General features: G+C 38.6%; 3 protein-coding genes across 3 annotated transcripts in view; 1 reads left to right on the top strand and 2 right to left on the bottom strand.

Moving 5' to 3' along the window:
- Nucleotides 1-10,145, bottom strand: part of tmem63c (transmembrane protein 63C) — a 50,691-nt gene extending 40,546 nt beyond the window's left edge. Inside the window, exon 1 of the mRNA XM_066681138.1 lies at nt 10,092-10,145. The gene's annotated coding sequence lies outside the window, so the exon portion shown is untranslated. The remainder of the gene's footprint in view (nt 1-10,091) is intronic.
- Nucleotides 10,146-11,879: 1,734 nt separating this feature from the next.
- Nucleotides 11,880-16,469, top strand: zdhhc22 (zinc finger DHHC-type palmitoyltransferase 22). Its single transcript, XM_066641825.1, has 3 exons — nt 11,880-11,987; nt 13,201-13,768; nt 15,524-16,469. The coding sequence occupies exons 2-3, from the start codon at nt 13,213-13,215 to the stop codon at nt 15,808-15,810; spliced, it is 843 nt and encodes a 280-aa protein (XP_066497922.1). The 5' UTR covers nt 11,880-11,987; nt 13,201-13,212; the 3' UTR covers nt 15,811-16,469.
- Nucleotides 16,470-19,856: 3,387 nt separating this feature from the next.
- cipca (CLOCK-interacting pacemaker a) lies at nt 19,857-25,221 on the bottom strand. The gene is made up of 4 exons (XM_066681150.1): nt 25,074-25,221; nt 23,926-24,073; nt 22,438-22,607; nt 19,857-22,199 (listed from the first exon to the last, which is right to left on the bottom strand). The coding sequence occupies exons 2-4, from the start codon at nt 23,981-23,983 to the stop codon at nt 21,363-21,365; spliced, it is 1,065 nt and encodes a 354-aa protein (XP_066537247.1). The 5' UTR covers nt 23,984-24,073; nt 25,074-25,221; the 3' UTR covers nt 19,857-21,362.
- Between the last annotated feature and the right edge of the window lie 1,371 nt (nt 25,222-26,592).

A 26,592-nucleotide genomic window follows, 5' to 3' on the forward strand; every position in this document is an offset into this window, starting at 1 on the left:
TTCCAACATTTCCTAGTCCAGTATACAAATACACTGCTCCTCTTAAAATGTGTGCTGTTATGGATGAAAAGTGAGATTAATACAAATTAAATAATATTGGGACAAGCAAGCATCTCTGCAGGTTTTCATAAACATGGCAGATGATTCTCTTGGACATACAGGGGTTGGACAATGAAACTGAAACACCTGTGTGGGAGGTTTCATGGCTAAATTGGACCAGCCTGGTGGCCAATCTTCATTAACTGCACATTGCACCAGTAAGAGCAGAGTGTGAAGGTTTAATAAGCAGGGTAAGAGCACAGTTTTGCTCAAAATATTGCAATGCACACAACATTATGGGTGACATACCAGAGTTCAAAAGAGGACAAATTGTTGGTGCACGTCTTGCTGGCGCATGTGTGCCCAAGACAGCAAGTCTTTGTGATGTATCAAGAGCCACGGTATCCAGGGTAATGTCAGCATACTACCAAGAGGGACGAAACACATCCAACAGGATTAACTGTGGACGCAAGAGGAAGCCTGTCTGAAAGGGATGTTCGGGTGCTAACCCGGATTGTATCTATAAAACATAAAACCACGGCTGCCCAAATCACGGCAGAATTAAATGTGCACCTCAACTCTCCTGTTTCCACCAGAACTGTCCGCCGGGAGCTCCACGGGGTCAGTATACACAGCCGGACTGCTAGCCAAACCTTTGGTCACTCATGCCAATGCCAAACGTCGGTTCCAATGGGGCAAGGAGCGCAAATCTTGGGCTGTGGACAATGTGAAACATGTATTGTTCTCTGATGAGTCCACCTTTACTGTTTTCCCCACATCCAGGAGAGTTACGGTGTGGAGAAGCCCCAAAGAAGCGTACCACCCTGTTGCATGCCCAGAGTGAGGCATGGGGGTGGATCAGTGATGGTTTGGGCTGCCATATCATGGCATTCCCTTGGCCCAATACTTGTGCTAGATGGGCCAAGGACTACCGAACCATTCTGGGGGACCATGTGCATCCAATGGTTCAAACATTGTATCCAGAAGGCGGTGCCATGTATCAGGATGACAATGCACCAATACACACAGCAAGACTGGTGAAAGATTGGTTTGAAGAACATGAAAGTGAAGTTGAACATCTCCTATGGCCTGCACAGTCACCAGATCTAAATATTATTGAGCCACTTTGGGATGTTTTGGAGGAGCGAGTCAGGAAACATTTTCCTCCACCAGCATCACATAGTGACCTGGTGACTATCCTGCAAGAAGAATGACTTAAAATCCCTCTGACCACTGTGCAGGACTTGTATATGTCATTCCCAAGACGAACTGATGCTTTATTGGCCGCAAAAAGAGGCCCTACACCATACTAATAAATTATTGTGGTCTAAAACCAGGTGTTTCAGTTTCATTGTCAAGCCCCTGTAGGTTCTAACTGAAAAATACACTCTCAGAACACTTAGGGAATATAGTGATAGTACTGTCAATTTATGTCATGGTAAACAATGGCCGATGAGATGAAACTCCATGAGATAAGCAAAAGATTATCAAACCTGACACTGCAAAACTGTTAACAGTAGCAGGTGTACAGTGGGGTGAAAGAAACTGAAAGGTTTTCAGACAAAAATGAAGCCAACGCTTAATACAAGAATACAGTTCTGTGGCTGAGTAAAAATAAACTCTTCACACACATATTCACTGTAGTCAAGCTAAAAAAGATCCTTGAACATTAGAGACCACGCTAACAGCCAGAGGTGATCCCAATTAAGGCAGACTGGAAGTGACGGCCTGTAAAAACAGCCTGCAGCCTCCATCCCTGATCTGTCAGCAGTTATCAAAGTAATCACACTGCCACATTAGACACATTCCAACACCAAGAAGGAATCCAGATTATAAAGGTGATGCATCCACACCTTTTCTGAAATGCGGCAATTATAAAATCATTTAAGGTGACAGAAATTCAGGTTTCAGGGTCACATTAGTTGATTTAGTTCTTGTTAACACTCAGGAAATCATGTTTTTCCTCTGTCAAAAATAAAACATCTAAAATAATTAAGCAATTTTGATTACACAATAAGAAAAAAAAATATTAAGTGGAAAAATCATTCAAGTTCATTTCGTGTATGTACTGCAGAAACAAACTACAGAAAATTGCTCACAGTAGTATGTAAGCAGCAATCATATGTGGATATTGCCTCTAAGAACTTAGACCTGACTTGTAACATGTATATTACCTGCAGCTTAAGAAGCTTTTCTATAAGAGTTTGGTGTAAAATCTGCATATTATTTATCATCAGCATTATATATAGGAGCTCAGAAAATATGTGGAGGTTTTCCATTTAAATTAAAATTAAAAAAAAGAAAATAACTATAGCACTATAATCCATAAAGCAGTCATAAAGTTGCTCTACAATGTTTCACATCAAAACACTTAATTACTTTGTTTTCATGTTACAAAATAATTTACTTAATAAACCTTAAACATGAGCTTGCAAAATAAAATCTGTCTTTCCTTGTATTTTTATACTTGACTCAAACATGACAATATATGCTGAATTACACATACCATCTAACACATGCTTAAAAGCAAACTCATAAACACCACAGTCATAAATACATATTCATACACACGAATGAACTGCTTTTTCCCTATGGCTTTTATAAATAGCTGAGTTGACAATAATGTGTCTGAAATGTATGTTGCCAAAAGCTTCCAATCTGTCAGCTATGTGGCCTTGTGCTTTTCTCTTTATAAACTTGTCATTCTGACAGGGAGGTCAGAGCTTAAGTGCCCTGCTCAGCCTGTGTGTGGTCTCTGTCTGGGGATTAATGTAAAAGACCCAACTGAAGATGATCAAGTAATCATAAAAAATAAAAATAAAATAATCACATCATTAAACACAACTATTTTATAACATAAAAGCTGTAAGAGAGGATGTTAGTTAGTGGATTTTTAGTTTACAACATTATTTGAACATAGCAACAATGTAGCTTTCAAATTGATCAATGGACCAATAGCAATGCTCCAAAATTACTTGAAATCAAATATTTTTTACATTGAAATCCAATGAAAAGCAAGGTTTTTCCCTTCTGTAAAGTTGCTTTTTTTGGGAGATATATGTTTTTCATTGGACAGTGACAACACTATATGATGTGTATACATCACATTTACATTAGCAGCATCAGTAAATATTGCATTAGTAAGTATTCAGTCGTGCATGCGGAAGATGCTTTATATCGTAACTCAGCACAGTTCGGACAGAAGGAGGTCATTAGTATCCCTGCAGTAAGAAAACGTATTGGATAATAAGACTTATAGAGTCTTTTGCTCTTTTATTTAATCCTTTTATTTTATTTTACATTTTATCTTTTGGAAATGACTGTATGATAAAATGAAAAGATGGTTCTTCTTATCTATGAGAATAGTGACAGAAAAGATAGAGTACAGTTTTCACCAAGTGTTACTGTGGAAGGGCAGCTCTATAGGTGACAAGAGACCCAGCTGATTGAAGTGAGTGCTCTCCACACAATGAATGAGTTCAGTGCAGAGACCACCTCAGCTCATGCCCTCCCCACCCTCCTACAGCTTCTGAGGAGAAATCATGACATGCTGTGGTTCTACTGCAGAGGGATGTATCACTTTTCAATCCCAGCCAAGAGCGCCATCAAATATTCATGCATCTGTTGCATGGAGATGCCAAACACACAACATTTCACCTTGGAATGTTTGTTGATGCTCTTTGAAATTCATGCAAGGCTTTAAGTGTGGCACCACTAGGTTCATAAATTCCTAAAATGTTCCAACACATATGGAGCTGATTCAAACACATATGAAGCAGAGTAGCAGAGTTACATCTTAAATGAAGGAACAACTCAAGCTTAAATAAACAAATGCTACTGCAGCCCTCTAAAGGTATAATCATCTCAGAATTTCAGTAAATAGGTTTTACATATTCTGTTTTTTTTTTTCCTTCAGTAAAATCATATGATGTAAACTTGATGAAGCTTGGAGCTGTGGAATATAATAGCAGTCAGCTAAAATAAATGTGGTTTATACAGTAATTCTGACAATTTTACTTTATTCTAACTATAGCTCATGTGTCAGGAAAAAAATATATGGACTTATATTGTTGGGCGTTATAAAGGTAATACTGTACACTGCGGTATTTAAAAATGTGGATGGTATCTAAAATTATTCTATTTCAAAATGATGACATGTGGTGTGTCAAATTTATGTTTTGTGTCTAAGTGAAGTACAAGGCATTTATGTGACCCACAGGGAGGGGGCACTGTGGGAGCTCACTGACTGCTGATGTCATACTGAAAATGGGTGGGGAAAAAACACAAGCATCTGTTGTGCTGTGCTAAATCGTAAGTGCCTGTTAATTGGCCACCTATGCTTCTTAACAGTGTAAAACCTTATTTTGCTTATTTTCACATTTTATTCTGTTCTTCCAGCACCAGTCGCTGAAATCTGCTCTCTCAAACTTGGGTTTTTATCGTCAACATGTATGCCAGTGTGTACTGTTGTTCTGATACTGCCTAGCACAAAATCCCTTCACTCGATTTTCTGCTCACAGATATGAGGCTCAGCACAGCCCGACTGTGCACACACCCACACAGACACAGTAATACCATAAACAATGTTAAAATTTTGAGACGGTATGAATCTGCCACTACAAACATCTGTGAAAAATGCGTCATCATAAAGAGCTCACTGAAATTTGGTGTGACACAGTTATAGGATAGGCCATGGTTGCAATGTCAGTACATGAAATTTCTTTCTCAGTGATTCTTCAGACTTTTTCAGGCAAAAAAAAAAAACCCTCGATGGCCACTGAACAAGTCAAATTATGATATTTCCACACCATGCCACATGTAACCATTTCTGCTGTTCTCCAAAGCAATCGTTAAGTTGTTAAAAGGCTTTGGCCCACACTTTATTTAAAAATATTTCCAGTGCAAGTGTTTATTAAACCTTATTTGAAATCAAGAAAATACACTTCAAAAACACTTTTTTTTTGCTGTTTTTTTTTTTCAGTTTAACAATGAGCCAGAATTTTTGCTAAATGTAATATCTGTTTCAGGGTTGTTTCTACAGTTGAAGTGGAGGATGAGGAGAAAGAGACTGAAGCAAGAGGTTATTGTGTCTCACAAGAACCACCAACCACAGGTCAATTGACAATTGACAATATTTGCACAGGATAGAGCTCCAGAACACTCTGCTCCTCATGATTTTTCCCAGAATTGGCCTTTTTATAAAAAGAGGATCCCTAAATTCTGGTCCTTGTCTGAATAACAAACACCACAATAGAACAGCTCCTCGTCAAGTGACAAAAGCATGACACATCTGACCAGCTAAATCCATCATAGCAGCTGAGAAATTTAATCCCTACTTCCCTATATCCCTATATATTCCATGATTAAATGCTAGAGGTATTATTAAAAATTGGAAGCCTTTAGGAACCACAGCATTTCAGGAACAAATTGGCAGACCACATAAAGTTTCAAAGTGAGGTAATTGAGGGCTGAATGGCACAGTACAGAAAGTTTGACAAGTCCCTGCTGACTCACTGCTTAATATAAACACAAAAACTCAGTAGCATCATGGCATGGGTTTCCATGGTTGAGCAGCTGCATGCAAGCCTTACATTACAAAGCACAATGCCAAGTGTCAGACGGAGTGGTGTAGAGAATGCCATCACTGGACTCGTGAGCAGTGGAACATGTTCTATTTAGTGATGAATCAAATGTCTCTATCTAACAGTGCAGTGGACAAGTATATGACAAATACAAGGAAAATTGGAAAATTGTATGCTTTCAACTTCGTGGGACAAGGCCTTTTTCTGTTCCAGAATTACTGTGCCCCAGTGCACAAAGCAAGGTCCATAAAGGCATAGTTAGGTGAGTTTGGTGTGAAGAACTTGACAGCTTCTGACCTCACAAATGCTCTTCTGAATGAATGGTTAAACATTCCCATAGACATTACAAAAAATATGGGGGGCTATGGATTTAGAATGACTGGAATGTCATGAAGGCTCCTGTAGATTTAATGTGTAAGTTTCCCCACAATTTTGTTAATATATTTCTAAGGTTGGTGAAGACATGAATAGGCAGATGCATGTGCTGAAATGGATTTTTATTAAATAAAAATGTGAACATGAAAGTAGATCCCAGGAACAAACCCAACGGTTACACATATGCAAACAGAAATAGAACAAAACGCCCCACCCGGCATGAGACAAAGACACGGTTAAAAACTTAGGAAACGTCTTTGAGCTCAGTCACATGACAGGTGTGGGGCATGATTAGAGATACAGGATGAAGACACAAGCACAGAAGTACGACAATAGTGTTTTGGTGTCAGAAAATTTGCTTCTAGTCAAGCTAGGAGGAGAATTCAGCTAAAAAAATACTCTTTCAGATTATACTGTCTCATAGCTTCACTGAAAAATTACAGACGCAAACTAAGAACACCATCTTGGGAAACTGACTACACCTGGTATAATTGTGTACATTCTATTTTTTAATGAACTATTCATTTAAGGACCATAATAAAAGTATATCATTGGACTTAGATGAGTATTTGTAATTGTCAGTGCTGTGTTAACTTCTATATGCCCTGCCCTCTATGTTTATGTCTGATCTAATGCAAAATACAGTACATTAGCATTTTCTATTACTGCTAAATTGCATCACTCCAGGAAGAGATGGCAGAGATTGCACACAATCTATTGGGCACAGTATGAAACAGCAAATAAGTAAGCATTTCTGTAAATCATCACCCATGACACATGACTCACCCATCAGAGCTCATGAGCCCCCAGTTGGCCATTCCAAAACCTCCTCCACCAGTAACAGGAACGTCCTAGCACTTCCACATGAAAATATCAATCAAGCCAGTGTCTCCGTCTCAGTCTCCCTCTCTCTCTCTCTCTCTCTCTCTCTCTCTGTGTTGTGTATTCAGCACAATACACCAACTGTGACAACAATTTGATCCTCTAATCTTAGCTAGGGTTGAGAAAGGAGAAATCACATATTGTATGCTTGTTGCTAGGATATGAGAAGATAAATGGCTGTTTATCCTCAAATTAGATACATAAATTATAAAATGTAAGATATCCAAGTGGGTCTGTGGAAATTGCATCCTTCCCAAAATAACATAAACTGAAGTTTCAGTGATGTGTTTTATATTATGGATTTCTGGACAAAACAATGAGAAGAACAATCTTCTGTCATAGTATACCATTAGCACATGAAAAATAAATGTGGACTGGTACCAAATTCAGTCCAAATCAAATGCCAGGCTTTTGTGTGTGTACTTGAGAAACATCTGGGACAGTGTTAATAGATGTGAGGTCCTGGTAACATTTCTCCAATGTTAATAATAATAATAAAAAAACTGGGGCTGAGGTGAAGAGCTAAAGACATCAGAGCATGGCAGGTGTGCATTCTAATGCTTTATTCATGATGGCCCAATTAAAAAGCACTATGAGAATTCTGATATAAGTGCAATGACATTTTAAAAAGGCTATACTCAAGCCTTTACAGACACCTTGTTGATCATGCATGTGAGTAAATGTCAACCTGGCATAAACTATGCAAGTGATTTCTATTAAGAGCAAGTGTTGTTGTCACATTCATAATTTTCATTGAGATCCACACCACATTGTAGCACTGGCATTTAACAGTTTGTGAAACTTGCATTTATAAATCACTCAGTTTACCCAGGCTTTCTGCAACATTTCCACTTCTTAGAGCATAGGAAGTGTGTAACTAGTTAAGCTATAATACATCATTTTCAGACCATGAGCACAAGGATTAATGTCTCATTAAACAAGCTTTATACACATACCTCATTCCCATCTGAAACCAATATAATGATATTTTTGTCCCTTAAACTGAATTATGCTGATAGCAGACATTACTAAATATCACCGTAATTAAAACATGACATGCAAATTAACCTTTGTTCTGTTTTAAATGTCATATATTTTTATGACGTTATCTTTATTTAATCACTGAATTTGTACAATCAATCTAATCTATTTTTAGTTCAATTGCACACATTGATAGCCTACAGAACAAGAACACACACATATACTTTCATTCATTCATTCATTCATTATCTGTAACTGCTTATCCAGTTCAGTGTCGCGGTGGGTCCAGAGCCTACCTGGAATCATTATGTGCAAGGCAGGAATACACACTGGAGGGGGTGCCAGTCCTTGACAGGGCAACACACACACATTCACTTACACACTCACACTTATGGACACTTTTGATTCACCAATCCACCTACCAATGTGTGTTTTTGGGAGGAAACCGGAGCACCCAGAGGAAACCCACATGGACACTGGGAGAACACACCAAACTCCTCACAGACAGTCACCCGGAGCGGGAATCGAACCCACAACCTTCAGGTCCCTGGAGCTGTGTGACTGCTACGCTACATGCTGCGCCACCGTGCCACCCATGCCGCCACAAAATGTACGAAATGCCGCCCCTGCCGCCCACAAAATGTACGAAATCTTGGCATACAAGCTTTTTTGTCCATTAAAAAGTAAAATTATGAGTTTGTCCAGGAGACAATATCCAGCTTGGTAATTATCAAAGTGCCCATATAATGGAAAACTCATTTTCCTCGCTATTTCAAATTTGCATTTCAAATATAATGCACTCAGATATGGAAAAAAATCATATGTATCTGCCTAATCGTAACTGTATATGAGAAGACAAAACCTTTGAATTTGTGTACGGTGGCTTTTTTAAGCTACAAGTCATTCTGGAGTATTGTATTATTCCATTCTTCAGAAATAGCCTATGCTTTTTTTATTTGGACAGCAATAAGTTGTAAAAATACCATTTTGAATTCACTGTCTGAATTTATCTGCATGCATCCATTTATTCAGGCTACAGCATATTTGTGCTACTCGCTCATGCTGATGTTACAGCAAGTGTTTTGGCATGGACTGCTTTTGAAATGACAAAACAGAGCAGGCAGTTAGAACTGAGGTTGAAGCCCAGTAACAAAACCAGCTTTATAAATAATAAAGGATAACAAAAGGTTTGCCATATGTAAAGGTCATGGACAAAGAACTGTCACAGATATGGGGAATTAATGTTCATTAATGTCACAAGTTTACTTTACTTAAAATGCCCACATAGGAGATGGGCTCTTTAAGTAAAATTGTCACATTCTCACTATTTCTTTACATCATAAATAAATATATACACTAAAATAAACTACAAACTATAGCCTGAACTTATCAGAGAACAATTAACTTTTTTAAGTGTCCTTGTGGAGGACTACCTTTATAGAACTTATTTAGATTTAACTGTTATTACAAAACAAACACCAGGACAGATCTATCCAGATTATCAACACAGTTGGGGGAGGGGGTGTTAGTATATGCCAGAAGATTCTGCTGCGTTGAGATGATTTTCAGCACAGCTTTTTAATGTTTCTATAAGAGCTTTGTTGACAAATGGACATCTCAGAAAAGCTGAATGTAGGCCAATAGAGCATTCAGATCCACAGAACTGTGCTAAGCCCCACGTTTCACCAATCTCGCCCTGATGAAAATCTCTGTAGACCAATCACACTCTCTAGGGACACTCAACTCTTCACTCTCCCTTGTTTCGCGTACAATAAAGGAGTGAAAAGAGCGAGAACTGAATCTGAATATGCAAGACACCGGGGCCATAAAGCACAGAGCAGGCTACTACTACTACTACTAATAATAATAATAATAATAATAATAATAAGGGGAGTCATAGAGTTGCCAGCCAATGTCTAAATCAATTAAACATTAAATTATCTCAAATACAATATCCTTTTAGTTCGTATACACGTGTACACTCGTCTACAATTCCAGTCCGACAGGCGACGTTATTGGCTGCGTTTTTCTCACTTATCCATAAAGGCTCATGCTGCTGCAGCATCTATCACAACACAACTGCCAAATACGCCCACTTCCAAAAAACACTTCAACTACATTTTAACGAGAACGTAGCCTGGTTAGTCGTCTCAGACGGAACTGAAATTTAAGCCCCCTACCTCGAGTAGAACAGCCCAGTTTATGATCCTGAATAATAACAGCATGGCTCACCTCATCAGTATTTTCTGTAGTGGAGGCTACGTCCGGATGCTTCTGGCTGTCTGCATCAGCGCCAAGAAAGAAGGGGAGCGCCCATCTGTTTAGGGATCATCTACAAACTCACCCCCAATGCAGAGGCTAAGAGACCGTGTCGGTGTTTCCCCTCTGATTTGTTCAGTGTGCTACCACTCTGCGCCTTGGGGAGACGGTAAGACTGGCACAGACAGAGTTTATATCTGAAATGTAAAACAATTATTTAGGCATTACACCATTGTGGGGCCCACGTGGGCAGTCCAGCTTGGTATCAGGATGTTTTTTTTTCCCACATGTTAAATATTGGTCCCAAATATGGACGCCCTGCAGGGTCAGTGATGGAACCAGGACGGATTAAACAGCACCCATCTGTGTTAGATACAGAAAAAACAATCTTTCTAAAATAAGACACACCAATATGGCCCTGAGCTCATATGAGAGTGAGCTGCCCACATTTATTTATTACAGGCATCCAACCTGTGTCCCACCAATAATCCCTGCATGGAGGAACCAGTTATATTGAAAATAATAATAAAACCCAAATTAAATAAATCATGATGCTGCAGGTGAACATTCCTCATTATTTTTTTGGTTTGTTCTAGGGCCCTACTCCTTTGTCTCTTAGTAAAAGGCTCCACCCCCTCATTATCTGTTCTAGTGAAGAATAAGAATTGTTTTCTTAATTCTGCCAAATGTGTCTTGTTAGTTCTGAGTGTTAATGTTTAGGTGACATACTTGTATATAAACTGCGTTTTATGTGACCTCTCATAATTCATCCAGTGAATTTGACTTATTCATCACAATATTTATTTTTTGAAGACACCCTCCAGTGAGGGGTTTTTAACACTGATATCTTGTTCATTATTGAAATAAAGAGTCAAAGCCAAGGCTGAACATTTCTGCTTTGAAACTGCAACTGAAACTCTGCAGTCTTAAAGGGACTGATTCAACCAGGGTGCATAAGTAAATGGTGATAGTTTCATATTCATAGATGCATTGTGAATGACGGCAGTTAAATATAAATACATTTTAAGATGCTAGGTGTTTTATTTTCTTGGAAATATCTTCTAAATCTCGGATTTAAATGACCAGAGAGAAGTTTTTAGGGTCTTATCAATGAACAGAGGGGGACACTACAAAAGCCAACAGAATGCCAATTGATTAAGCTGATTGGATCAGATGCTATGTCTGAATAAATTCGATTCTGGTCTATGCTGGCTTGTAATTCTGGTCAAAACCAAAGCAGAGCAAATCCTGATTGTAGCTGTTCTTTGCTGGGATTTCGCAGCAATTATATATTATGTAATTACTGATTTTTGGGGGGATAACGAGCTGTTCAACAGAAAGAGTCGACTCTTTATGAGTTGAGCTAATTGATCTGACTCACTGAATAGATCCAGATTGCACATCACTAAAGGGGATGCAAGAGACGTTGAAAACATGTCTTTGGGATGCTGTTAAAATGCAATGCCATCTGTCGGTGAAAAGAGTTATCACGCGTGTAATGCAGCACATGAATGTAAATAACATAAACCTCTCACAAATTATTATGAACAGCATTTCATTTGAGACCAAATCCCCCCTCAAAACCGGTTATGGAAAATGCCCAAACATACACTGAGACTGGATGAGTATTAGAAAGTCCACACACAATAACAGAGACATGGTTCCCTATATAAATCTAAACATATATTTATCGTTAATCTTTATGTTTCCTCCAGAAAGGGTTGCCGCACCAACAGGAGGTGCTACACTATCTATAGACCGCGGAAACATGGCATGAAGGATGCAAACACCGTCTTGGCAGCAGTGTTTCCTGAATGAGGTGTAACGAGTCAGGGATGAAAACAGGTCCTCGGATGTAACGCGGCTCAGGTAAATGCAAACGGTCCTCGTTATAATGGAATATACGCAGCGTTAATGGAAGCTGTGCGTGTGTGGGCGTGTGTGAGAGAGAGAGGGAGACAGATACTACTGAAGCTGTTGGTTGACATAAAGCAGGTTAAAATTTCAGATGCTTCAGATCCTCACTTCGTGTCTGTGTCCATTAACACACTGATTTGCTGTTGTATCTCAATGTGCCAGACATGCAGCATATTCTCAGGCCGTAGCTGTTGATTTATGTAGTAATACCAATTACTGTATTTATAATCCTGATAATCCTTTTATGTATTTGATAACATTCATATCGTAAATTGCTATTATTTTGCAGCCTGTTACGAGATTAAAATCTTCAGGGTTAAATTTAACTCTCACTGAATAAACGGGCAAATGCATTTAAAGGTACTATTTTGTACTGTATGATATTTTCCCCTATTGTCCACTTATGACATTTGTATCATCATTTTCAAACCTCTCTTTATCCAATAAAATTAAACTGTTTATGTTACGTTTCCATTTAGAGGCATAATGTAAAATAACTCTATTCTATTAGATAGCTGCTTAATGTGCCTTCTTTAAACAAAAATTAAAAAGACTAAATGTGGAGAACGGGGTGAAGCAAAATAAATTGCTAATTGTTATATAATATATGTAAATTATATGATGAAAAAAAAGTTATTATTAGGGAGTGAACGGTGCATTTTGAAACTTTAACAGTGTGTGCCTACATACATCAAACTCTTCCATTTATGAGCCCTTTAAAGCTGGAGTAGGTAATTTATTTACAATAATTTTAATTCTGTATTTTGAAATAATTTACATCCCAGTAGTAATCAGTAACTGTTCTGATGCTAATTCTGGGGGAAAAAATCATTATATATGGTAGCCACAAGACCGTAAACCACTCAGACATTTTATTAAGACTGAATGAAAAACATGGCAGAATACTTCTCTCAAATAATCTCTCAGGTGGGCTCTTCCAGCTGTAGCCAGGCAATGTGCTCCTGTGTCTTGGGGTGTGGCTTTGGAAGGAGGCTTGAAGGTAGGAATGGGATTATTTTAGTATAATATTTTTAAAAACAAGCCTGGTTTCTACAAAAGTACCTACTCCACCTTTAAGATAAACATCCTCAGTCTGTAATTCAATTATACATTTTAATCAACCTTTATGGAATATTTTCATTTAAACTACCTTCTTTTGTTGCAGCTAAACACAGGGATGTTGGTCAGGATGCTGAAACTGCGAATGCTCAATGCCATTGCACCAGCCTACTTCTACATTGCTACAGCAGTCACTGTTGTCCTCCATTTCTTGCTGTTCATCCCCACTATTTTCCAAACTTCAGGTTTTACTCTGAGTCCCATCATGTTGCTCCCCACAGCAATCTTCCTCTTCCTTATGGTAAACGCTCTTGGTAATTACACTATGACAATATGGTTCCCAGCAGAGAGTGTCAACGAGAACATTATTCCAGTCTGTTCACCAGATTGTCCGGACAGAGTGGACGCACACTACCTCCTCAATGGCCGGCACTTCTGCAAACTATGTAAGAAAGTGATTATGAAACGGGACCACCACTGTTTCTTCACTGGGAACTGCATCGGGAACAGGAACATGCGCTACTTCATTATGTTCAGCATCTACACCTCCTGCACCTGTCTGTACTCTCTGGTGCTTGGGGTGGCATATCTCACTGTGGAGTACTCCATTTCCTTCGAAAACCCCTTGACGTTCCTGACACTCCTGCCCCTTTCTACTGGATACTTCTTTCTTGGTAGGTTGGTTACCTTATCTTTCCCTCCACATCTTTACAAAGAGCAGTTTTAGTGTAGTGTAGTGTAGAATACAACTGGACATTATTGTCCAAATGTGCTAAACATTTACCTATGGGCTCACCTTGTCACCCAGTAAACTCATTATTAACATTCTTTATAAGACATATACAAATACAAATTATACAATACATTTTAAAGTTGGGCTATGATTAAAGAACCCACATGAAGTTGGGTTCTGGAGAGCCTACCAACCCACAAACTGAAAAAAGACAAATCTGGTCATTTGATGTGCTTTGACTGAGTCAGTAAACATGGGGTAAAAAGAGTCATTCTGATTTTGTGCCATGTCTTATGTAGATTGCAGATTCTTTACAGTTGTCCCACTTCCTTGTCTGAGTATTACCAATTACAGCGTGGGACCCGTGTTTATGTGAGAACACAAAGATTAAATTAAATGATACAAAACAAAAACAGTGTGTGTGGAGAAATTATACAGAGAACAACCAAAGAGAACCAAGTGAAAATGGCTAAAATCCAGAGCTTGGAGTCCTTGCTCTTCACTCCTGGGCACTTAAAGCTATGGCTCATTCTCATGTAAAAGGACAGGTTTACCTCCTTATTAAAATTTAGTCCCTCAGCAAAGATGTTTGGTGTCCAAATTTTGCCACATTAATGTATTGTTATGCTACAATACCTAGGCTGCCTAATTCCTAACAATTGCCTTAATATTCATTATTTAAAATGTATAAATTTCCATGTGTTTTATCTGTCAAATGAAACAGATATATGTTTTAATTAATGATTCATTCCACAGGCGACTTACACTTTAGACCCAAATGAAGGGTTAACTACCTAGAGATCTAGTCACATCACACTTCTACACTCTCAGAAAAAAATGGTACAGTTGAGGTACATTATTGGTCGCTAAAGGTACAAAGTGTAATGTATCTTTTAAGGTCCAACAGTGCCTTTAGAGTCCAGTTTTGTTCCATAAAGGTACATTACATTCTCCTCTCATGAAAGAGAGATAAATGTTTGTAATATTTCATTATAGAACTGTGTAAATTAATAGAACATATTATAAGTCCAGGGGATAAATTTGGGCGTATGAAATCAACACAATTTTAAAATCTACAATTGCTTAATTTATCTACAATAGATTAAGGTACAATTATGTTCCCTAATTAAAGGTACAAATATGTGCCCTTGAGTGTGCCACCACAGTGTAGTTTTTCTGACAGTGAACCTATCCTCTAAAAAATGTATGGCTAAATATTGGGCCAAAATATACACTAATTTTCTTCTGAAATGATGACATTAATCAGTAGTTTGCCCATCATTGCTGAATTAACCGATTTTGTTCTTCTGGAAGGTGTTACATTAGATTTTGTAGCATTTATGTAAGGATTTTTGGCATCCAGCATTGAGAACATTGCTGAGGTGAGCTACTGATGTTAGTTAACTATTTCTGGATCTCAACATTCCCACTCATCCCAATATTATTAGATGTAGCTACATCACTCCAGAGTGCACAGTTTCACAGCCCAATGCAAGTCAATTACATTTAATTTATTTGCCATAATGTTGTAAGAATTATTTAGGTTGGCTTTGATGTGGCAATAGCAGTGAGAAGAATAGCTGCCTCTGTTGTTGTTGACATTATAAACCATCGTCCAGAGTAGAAAAATTCATTCTTTATTCATTAAATTTCATCTCATGGAAATTCTCTCTCTTTTTTCCATTTTCCCTTGTAGGTACTATCTCAGGCCTTCAGTTCTTCTTGGTCCTGATGCTCTATGTTTGGCTGGGCATTGGGCTGGTCAGTGCTGGTTTCTGCTGCCAGCAGGTTTTGCTAGTGGCCCGTGGACAGACCTGGTGCCAGCTGCAGAAAGGGCAGCTGGTGGAGAGTCGAGGAACATGGCGTTCCAATTTGAGCGACGTGTTTGGTTCCTGCTGGATTCTGGGCCTGTTCTTGCCTGTACAGACTGTGGAGACCACACCAGGAAACTGGCAGAGATACCACGAGCATAAACATGACTGACCTGTTGTGATATCACTGAAAAAACACCATTGAGATGAAAAACTTGTATTACATTTGTCCTTCTAAAGGATCTGCTAGGTCATGGCATTATATCATTGTTATACAGGTCAACTTAGTCATTGAGATGAGCTCATACACCTGTCAGTGTACGTATGTGGGGTATCAAAGCTGAATATATGGTGATTACATCACATGCCTTGAATTAGGCCGTAGGTTGGATCAGCTTAAGAAATGTTTTCTTGATTGGTAAAAAAAAATCAGCACAAATATACAGGACAGTGTGTATGATACCACTTCTCTAGCATAGGTTACAACACAGTGATTACACAACTGGCCTGCTAAATAAAAGACCACCATTATATCACTCTCTCATTGCACTACATAGTCTAACAGGGAACAATACTGTATCCGAAACCTAATTATGATTAAAAAAAATCCTTGTCCAGTTCAGGTCATTCATTAATAAGTGCAGTTAATCAGGTTCAAATATTTTTTAAAGCCTGTCACTTGACAGTCAAACACCTCTTAACATGACATAACTGTTCTTATAACCCAATATCACACATTTGAAGCAGCACTCACACATAAGAGCGAAAGTGAAATATAATTGGCTGGTGTTAAAAATGGCCCAAACTTTGTCCTTCCAATACAGTAGACAATCACACCATCAGAACCCTTACAATTCTAATTTAGTTATATATATATATATATATATATATATATATATATATATATATATATATATATATATATATATTCAGACATGTGCTGATCAAAGTATTACCTAAGGGATGTGTCCCCATTTTGCTGCAGTAACAGCTTGTACACTTTTGGGAAGGCTACCATAGATGTTAGAAATTTGCTGTGAGGGTTTGATTGCATTAGCCACAATTTGTATGTATAAGACCTAACTGCATGCCAGTATGCCTTAATGTGTGTTTTTTTACCTGTATCCTTCAGATTTGTCCTGCTTAGCCCCTTCCTTCTTTAGATCCATTACTTGCCCAAAAAGATAGTGCACTTGTAATCAGTGCCTATTAGTATGTGGCTGTGCCTTTGACCAAGTAGTATTAATGGGCTTCACAAATATGACACACGTAACTGTTGTGCAACACTGCAGTGATCCAGGGCCAATGTTAATAACTAGGTTTTAATTATTCTAAGTGCATGTCTCTTTCTTAAAGCTTACAGGTCACTTGGTAACCTGGCCGCCAGTTTCCTTTGCCTGCTTCACCTCTGGATAATCGTTTCATCTCAGTGCTTCCCAGCTCCCCATTTACATCCTAACACGATCAAATCTCAGTGGCATGTTTAAGTCTGGGTCATTAAATGTTCAGGAGCTGCAAATCTGTTTCCCTAAGCACTGCTCTGTTAAAAAGGCATTTCACCCTTTTCTGTTCTATCTATAAGATAGTGATCTCTCCACTCTGCTTTTATTTGAGAAACACAGCAAGCAATACAATTTTCTTGCTATCTAAATATTAATATCTCTTTTATTTGGGCATAGTTTGAAAATCTCAGCTGCTGTTTACATTGTGCTAATGTTCAGAAAGGAATAGACAATTAAAAAGGACCTGAGAAAAATCATGTTCCATTAACTCCATGTGAAGAAGGTTAAGTTTAGGTAAAGTTATCCTTTTGGAGATAAATGTATTTTTTTTCCCAACAGTAATGTTTATTACTGTTGTAGTAAATACAGTGTAGTATGCCTTTATAATTTTTATGACAAATCATTCCTATGTTAGAAGCTACATAGTTCAAAGCAGTGGTCTTCAACTCTGCATCTTGAGTTTGGGTTTTTTAAATTTTAGCTGCAACTGCTAATGTACCTGACTGGCCAGGTGTAGTGTCACACCAGCTGGTCATTTTAAAATCCTGGCCTGGAACCTGGATCCAAGGTCTGAATTCAAAGTCCTCTGCTGTTACTGCCGTTTTGTAATCTGTACCAACATCTCAAAGGGCTATAGGCACTACATCTGCTGTAGAAATGTTATTAGTCAGAAGTACCCCGATTTTTTTTCTCATCTGTTTTTGATGCGCATGTTTTGACCCCTAAAAAAGCAGTTGGGGACAATGTGACACTGGATTTAAGCCTGTTGGATTTAGTGCTGATTTTGGAATGTACTATATGGTCAAAAGTTTGAAGGCAACGTTCACTCAATACTTCCCTTCAGTATTAGGCCTTCTGAGTAAAATTAATTCATTATCTGTAACCACTTATCCAGTTCAGGGTCGCGGTGGGTCTAGAGCCTACCTGGAATCATTGGGCGCAAGGCGGAAACACACCCTGGAGGAGGCGCCAGTTCTTCACAGGGCAACACAGACACACATTCACGCCTATGGACAATTTTAAGTCGCCAATCCACCAACCAACGTGTGTTTTTGGACTGTGGAAGGAAACTGGAGCACCCGGAGGAAACCCACACGGACACGGGGAAAACACACACCAACTCCCCACAACCTCGAACCCACAACCTCCAGGCCCCTGGAGCTGTGTGACTGCGACACTACCTGCTGCACCACCGTGCCGCCCTGAGTAAAATTGTATTTAAGTATTTTATGTTCCATCTCTTTGTTCTTTAAAACCATGTGCTGCTTCTGTTTCATCTCTATAAATATACCTAAGTCTAAATACAGCTTTTACACTCAAGGTTCACAGCTTGATGTTAGAATTAAATCTCATGCTGTTAGTTTATTAGATTGTTTTGTAACAAACAGTTTGGGATTAATTGCAGTGAGAGTAGGTTATTGTTAACTTGAAGAAGTTTCTTTCTAGTCTTTGATAGGGTAGATACACTCATGATGACACTATTTATGTAAATGTACCATTGAATAAAACTGATTAGGATCAAACTGTGATTTATAAAGGATCTGTATTTAGAAGGAGCATGATCCCCATTTTAATAGAAATTAAATAAAGTTTGGGATATTCCATTCATTGCAATAATGTCCTTGTGAGTATGTACATATGATTATGTAACATTTATTTCAGTCCCACAGCACCTTTGGGCAACAGTACTTTCGATCTCATCACCAATGAATGTGTGCTGTGAATAGCCTGTAAATCATGCCTAGATGTTTCAATTTTCAAATTTCACAGTTGTCCTTCCTGTGTAACCCCATTCAAAAAAATCTTGGAATTGCCCCTGCTAATAAGGTTTTTTATTTAAATGTGAATTCAAACATAGTTTCCTTCAGTTAAAAAAAAAAGAAAAAGATCTGCTTAAGCATCAAGCTGAACTCTTCCTGACCACAGTGTAGGCTTTAGCAATGGATTAAATTAAAGAAAAATATAAGAAATATCAAGTAAACTTGAAATACGATTAAAAAGCACAAGAAATACGTACCCAAATTAGTAGTGAGGATTTTCCAATCTCAAATTGAAAAGCACATAAAGCACCCTCTCAACTCAGATAAACCTGGATGGTATCCGAGTTCAGTATAAAAGATGGAATCAACATGTCTGCTCCCAACAACCTTGGGAATATTCATAATTAAAAGATAAGGGCATGTGAAAACCTAAATGTCATAATTCTAGGCAGATGCTCTGATTTTCCATTAGGCCAGACTTTCAGAATAAAGGTGGAGGGAGGTCCAACATAAAGGCAATGATAGTTGCTGATAGTTTGACCAAAAAGTGTATATATAATTCTTCTGCACACAAGAACTGCTGAAGGCTTAAAATTAATTGTCATCCACAAGGGGGAATAAATTCTGAGAGCTACAATTTCTTTCATTATAAACATAAAGAACTAGTATCATCCAAACTTGCAAGACAAGGTGTGGGGTTTGGACTTTTAAGGTATCAGTGTTAAAGAGCAAAATACTACTATTCCATTCATTCACTTTGTAACACACTGGTCCATCACAGAGCATCACTTCCTCGACCAGTCACTACAGTATTTACAACTGTCTGTAAACCTTTCAGCTCTCATTGACATTCATGACTTGGGATATGGTAATAGCACGGGGACCAGCAATACTTTAAAATGAAACAAGCACCACAATATAATATTGATGCAAGAAATATGTATTTAATAAGGACTGATCAAGCATTCAATATGTACATCAACAAATGGTTCTAGGATGTTTTCCTTTGCTGAATGCTGGGAAAGGATATTCTGCTTGGAAATCATGAACGGCTCTACATGCTGTGCTGCCAAGTGCAACATTAGAAAACAAATACTTTACAACTTTCCATATATATTATTTATGCTCTTCATATATTCACAAAACACTTCTCTCTTCAGTTCATTCACTTAAAAGAGTGTGACATTAGGAAACAATTATTTACACACAAAATTAAGAGCTGTAACAGAACAGAAGTGCTACTGTTTTGGCATAGTGCAGTGTCCTATTATGTAAATCCAGGTGTTATATACAGTACTGGACAAAAGCCTTAGGCTTCAGAGAAACATGTTTGTCTAGGCAGTAAACATTTATTTTTATTTTTTTGAAGAGTTCTAACAGTACAACAAATACAAATAAACAAATAACCGATATACTGATTTCACATCAGAGTGTTAACCACTTCCAAATATCTCTGTGAGGAAGCTCAACATTTACTTAGCTATCCTGTACTTAGGTCATGTGATAAGTCCTTCATTAAATAATGAAATTTAACTCATTTATGTTACAAGTGTATTCAGTAACACTGAATAAGTGTAACATACCTGTGTTGTTCTTCTGTTGCTGTTCTAACTTTTGAAATACTTTAGTGTAAAAAAATGTTTTAATGTCCTGTTTGTTATGTTCTCATTCTCATTTTAATGTACTGGCCGAACTGTGTTTTACTGTGTAAACATAGTTTAAACTAATTTTAGTCTGCCTAAGGCTTTTGTTCAGTGCTCTATCGCTTGAAATTAACAGCCAATAATAAACATGTTCATATTTATAATTGTGGGATGAGTTCTAAAGATCACAATGCACTGGAAATTACTTGATAAGTTAATAATCACTAAGGTGCTTATATTCAGGCATACAAATGCCCAAAAAGTCATCAAGGCATATATTAAATTAGTTCAGATTTTTGGCTTACTTTATGCCCAAAGAAGTATAGAAAAAACGACCGCAGGCGGTGGAAACTCTAAGGCAGAATTGCAGATGTAGATTTCAGAAAATGAAAAAACCCTTAATGAAAACAAAAATCCATACAAAAAGGAACATATACATTTTTAAAAAATCTATAATGTCCTTCATTTGAAAGTCAAAGTCTAATCATGTTGGATAAGTCAGTTATCTATTATATGTACAATTTTATAGAAAAAAACAAAAAAACAAAAATAGAAAGATCACCATATGAACAGCACTGATAAAGCAGATTAGCCCTAGACAAAAATGAATTAAATATAATGTACAGAATATACCCATATATCTAAGACACAAGGGCAGTAGATTTGATTACACACTATAATTATTTCAAACAGCAGTTAAAACTCAGGGCCTTGTATAAGCTTTATATATAAATTTGTATTTAACTGTATTGCCTAAAATCCTGCCCAAGTCAATCCTGGACTATTTGAAAATATGACAACATTCATGTACATGGTTGACTACATGCAGCCAATTGCAGTGCCATCTATGTCCATGCTTCCCACTGTGTCCTGCTTTGACTCCTCTGAACCCGGGCTCTTGAGAGTGAGCTGCAGCTTGGCCCAGATGTGAGGGTCTCTGCTGCTCATGGCCTCCAAAAAGAGGTCAGTATGAGCCTGTAGCTTCTGAAGCTGAGCCTGGGAGCGTTTGTTCTGGCGAATTAGCTCCTTTGTGCGCATCGTGATGCCCAGTAATCCTGACCGATTCAAAATGTTATACGTGTTGCAGAATCGCTTGCGTTTGCTGGGGCTGTGAGACAGAGATGCTGGAATGCTCTTATCATCCTCACCGCTGGAATCATATATGGGGTTTCCTTCAGACAATGGAGAATAACAATCGGTACAGTTGAGGAATGCAGTGGAGGCATTAAGCTCCTGAAGGTCAGTAAGCTTTGGTGAAGAACGCATGTTTACAAAACTATGATTATAAACACAAGAATCAGCAGAATGACTTCCAACCGTGGTAGCTTCAGAGATGTCCTGCTTCAAAGAAAGACCCTGAGATCGCTTCTGGCCATGGCGATGTTTACCAGCATGACTGTGGTCTGTACTGCCCTTATGAAGAGATCTTTGTACAGCATCTACTGTGGCCTCATGAACAGGGTGGGGAGCAATTTTCAGAAATGAATTTAGGATAGGGATATATTTTTTGCATTGTCTTTCTGGGTTAGTAGAACTCTGGGAGGTGTAGTTGCTGCTGGGTATAATTGGCTGAAGGAGAACCACTGGGGTCGGAGGTATCACTTCTAGTGATGGGTTGAAACCCCAAGCTTTTAGTGCTGGATTCACGGGGTTGGACTGGGAAAGAAATCACAAGCAATTGTCATTATACTGTAATGACAAATTTCATAGTGTTAGTATTATATGTGGATAATGAGTATTAAGAGTATTAAAACAGAAATGTAGGATGACTACCACAGATTTTTTCTTTTGCAAACAGGAGGGACTCCTGAACAGTGTGTTTATGATGCTGTTGGACTTATAAGGTGTGTGTGCTTTTTAATTCAAAATAATCTGAATGGTCTGGTCACCCTACCTGCTTAAGAAAAGTATTGTTCATTTTGACCATAGCTGAGACATCTTGGAACGATTCAGGAACTAAAGGCACTGGCGAAACGGACTGTTTATTTTTTGTTGAAGAACTGCTGGATCTTATGTCTTCAAACTCTGACTGGTCCACAGCACTGAAATATCCAGAACTCACATCTAAAAAGATCAAATTAAGGGACAAAAAAAGGTAGCAATTAAATTCAAGACCAGCTTTAAAAATGTTATAAGTTATATCTGACCAGTGAATATATTCTATTTTCAGATTTTGGCTTGGGTTATATCCCATAAATACCCTTTAAATACATTTAAACTATGCTCCATACAGAACTGTTAAAAAGAATAGTGATAGATATCTAGATAACTAGATATCTAGGCTTCCTCACAGAATGTTATTACATGAACACTTAAAAATACACCAAAACTAAGATAATCAAATCAATTAATTAATAAAGGAAAGGCATAATAGGGTGTTACTATCGTTATCATTTTTACATATAAAAATGAATGAAGAAGTGTAGGTTCTCTGGTTGTTTTTTGATAGCAAATATCTGAACTCCCCACATATTACCTGATGACGCCAACATTTGGTGAGTGAGTGAGAACATGCACATGCTTTTTCCAAGACATACAATATCAACCACCTCTTATTTTCTTACTGCTACTAATGTGGGATTATTGGACAGCCCAATAGAGCAGCACCAACTGCCTAGGTCTCTCACATAAGCTGACCCACAGCTGTGTTAAAGATAACACCACAAGCAGAGAGATCTGGGGAGAGTGGGACCATCCTACCAACCCAAATAAAATGGTAATATTTGAGGTGAATTTGTACCTGGTTCCTATGACTGTCAATGTGTAACGCAATCAGAGTTTGTAGGTTTCTCTACTGTAATGTGTACTGTACAACAAAACACTCTCAAAGTTTTTGTTTACATCTAAACTACTGGGCAGACACTTTGCAGTGTCCCTTTAATGTAAGATGAAAATCTTAATTAAGTTTATCAATGCATTGATTGATTTATACAGACAGACACCTGTGTCGGCTACAAACAGGAGCAGAGAGGAGGGGGAGAGTGGTGCCATCCTATCGTGCCAGACATCAAGGGCAATTGTGCTCTGAGCGACCACCAGTGACTGAACTGGTGATCTCTGGCTATCACTTCAAACCAAAGACAGCTCTATTTAAGAGGTACAGCTTCAAGTGGGAGGTACATTCTAACACTGAACCTATGCCTAACGCTAAACCTAACCCTAACATCCCACTTGGTGGTCTCCAACCTTAAGAGAGATATGGCCAGCAGTCAGACTGCAGCACCGTTCCGGAGCCTATGTTTTATTTGTATGAGTACAGTTAAAGGGTATTTCTCCAATTGACCAAAAAAAACTGGCAATGTAAATCAATAAACCTGAAACAGTTGGTGGGATTAAAATAACAAGAACCATGTTAAGAAAGAAAAAAGGTCAGTTTACAAACCTGAAAGCCCAGAGTCTCTCTCCAGCTCTGACTTGGACATTTTGTGTTTCTTCGCCATTGTGGCACGGTGTCCTCTGTGAACCTCCAGTTTGTCAGTTTTGTCTGTTTTCAGTTACAATGCAGGAAGCCCATAGACTTACATTTGTTTCTGAATGACAAAAACAAACAAACAAAAAAAACAAAAACAAAGAGTGTGTTCATAAGTTATATGAAAGGATTCGTATAGTCAATGAAGTCTACATTTGCCTCGCTTCGGTTATAAACGGCATCACTTTTCAGTAACCTATCGCTGACGGGTTGAATCTAAACTGGCCGTTTGTAGTGGCCGCGGAACATTTCAGAACGTAAAACATTAACCATTATGTTACTCATAAAATGGCTTACAGAGCTAATTTTCTGTGGATACAACCTACACATAAAATACTTTAATAGGTAAATGACCCTAGTTCTTATTCTAACATTCCAGTTCCACCTTAAATTCGTCGGGCGTTTTTCTAAAAGGTTTACAGAAAGGAAATAAAACAACTGAGCTAAAGAAGCATGTCAGAGGCCTATGTAAGATGTATTAATGGTTAATAATTAGGTCGTTAAACACTTTAAAACAGCAGTTCAGTAATCTATAAACGTACAAATATCTGATGAATGTGATAATCAGAAGAAGCTGAGTGGTGCAGTACTGAAAGATCAGACGTTTACATTACAGATGAATTGGAGCTAATTTACCAAACAACCAGTCTCTTCTGCCCTTTTGACAGTTTAACTTACTATTTTCCATCAACACTGCCACACATTTAAAACCCTTTGTAAGAGTCATCTTCATTGTAAGTGATCATTTTAACGCGATGACTCATAACCCAATCCCATCATGAGCACGAAAGAATAAGATCTCCTCATTAGGGTGAGATGGGACGAGACATTACGACAAATTTTTAAATTCCACTATAATTATAATTATGAAATCTGGAAACATTGTCGTTATTATGAGATTAGGTCATACACACGAAAAGTCTGGTCATGAACAGGCAGTGACCGTACAGTCCGTGGCGGAGCGCAACACGATGCCAGACACGAGACCTCGCACAGGCACAAACACGAGACACCAGCAAAGTAAATAAACAACAGCTCCCGCGCTCCACAGGATCACTCACATTAACCGGGACCCGCGGTCTCCTTTAGGCGCTGTCCCTTCAGAAAGAGCAGACTGCGTTGTTGAAGTGGTTCTCGGTTCTGTTTTGTTTTGTTTTCGCTGCGCTCCTCGACCTTCTTCAGACCCGTGACTTTACGACGATACTTCCTCCTTTGCGAGTTGCTTAGATTGTCGTTACCGGAGAAACAGTCCGTACGTCATTTCATTAAGCTTGCATGACTCCGCCCCTCGTGTCCTCAGCGGCTTCTTATTGGCTGGAAGAAAAGGCCGTGCGACGAGGAACGTGACTTACAAATCCAGCAGCACGGCACCTCGAGGGGGAGAAGGGCTGGGTCCAAACCACGCACACACAATACAACGTCGAGTACACTTCTATTGGTGACACAGTCGTTTTTACACACTATGTAGTGCTCTAATGCACTGATTTGATCACAGCCTACGAAGTAAACACTAGAGGCTGCTTCCATGTAAACACCCTCAAATTTCAAGGGTAAATTTAAAGCTGTAAACCTGAATAAAAACATTGTAAGTCTGAAAATACAGAACTGTACATCCAGGGTCTAAATGTCATCTGAGCAATGCAGCAATATTTCTATCTGACTTATATTATTAATCTTACATTTCTTTCTTTTTTCACAGTTTTTGAGATATGCATATTGTGCCAACAAATGAATTCGTCTAACAGCACCTGGGAACATGCAACCATTCAGTATTTCCTTCAAATAATATAGTACATTTAAATTTTTTTCTCATTTATTTCCACCCTTTCCTGGATTGGGGCCTTGTCGTGGCAGAAGGGCTTGTGTGGTCTCATGACCTCCAGGGCTATGTTGTCTGGAGCTGTTAGCTCCCAGTAGGGTCTCTCATGGTGAAGAGGTCTGGAGTGAAGATCCAGACAAACATGATCCAAAAAGCACCTTTATGAATATCTTAAAAGGATTAAAGTGTACCCTGCTCAGGAGAGGGTTATTGGGACCTACCCCTGGAGCCAGGCCTGGGTGTAGTGTCCGACGGCGAGCACCTGGTGGCTGGGCAGCTCACGTAACCCGGCCGGGCTCAGCCTGAAATCGTGGGAGGATCATGTGTGCTCACCACCCGCACCCGACTTTAATGCTTACGTTGGCAATGACTGGGAAACCTGGAGAGCAGTGACTGGGAGGAGCAGCCTGCCTGATTTGAACCAGAGTAATGTGATTTTATTGGACTTGTGTGCTAGTCATGGTTTGTCCATAACAAACACCATGTTCGAACATAAGGCTGCTCATAAGTGTACTTGATACCAGAGCATCTTGGGCCAAAGGTCAATGATCGACCTTGTGATCGTGTCCTCTGATCTGAGGCCATATGTTTTAGACCATCGGGTAAAGAAAGGGGCTGAGCTGTCAACCGATCACCTTCTGGTGGTGAGTTTGATCCGATGACGGGGAAAGCTGCCAGACAGACTTGGTAAGATCAAACGTATAGTGAGGGTGTGCTGGGAAATGCTGGCAGAGGGCTCTGTCTGGATGGATTTCAACTCT

Source organism: Hoplias malabaricus, chromosome 1 (genome assembly GCF_029633855.1).
Source record: "Hoplias malabaricus isolate fHopMal1 chromosome 1, fHopMal1.hap1, whole genome shotgun sequence".
In the NCBI taxonomy this organism is placed as follows: Eukaryota; Metazoa; Chordata; class Actinopteri; order Characiformes; family Erythrinidae; genus Hoplias; species Hoplias malabaricus.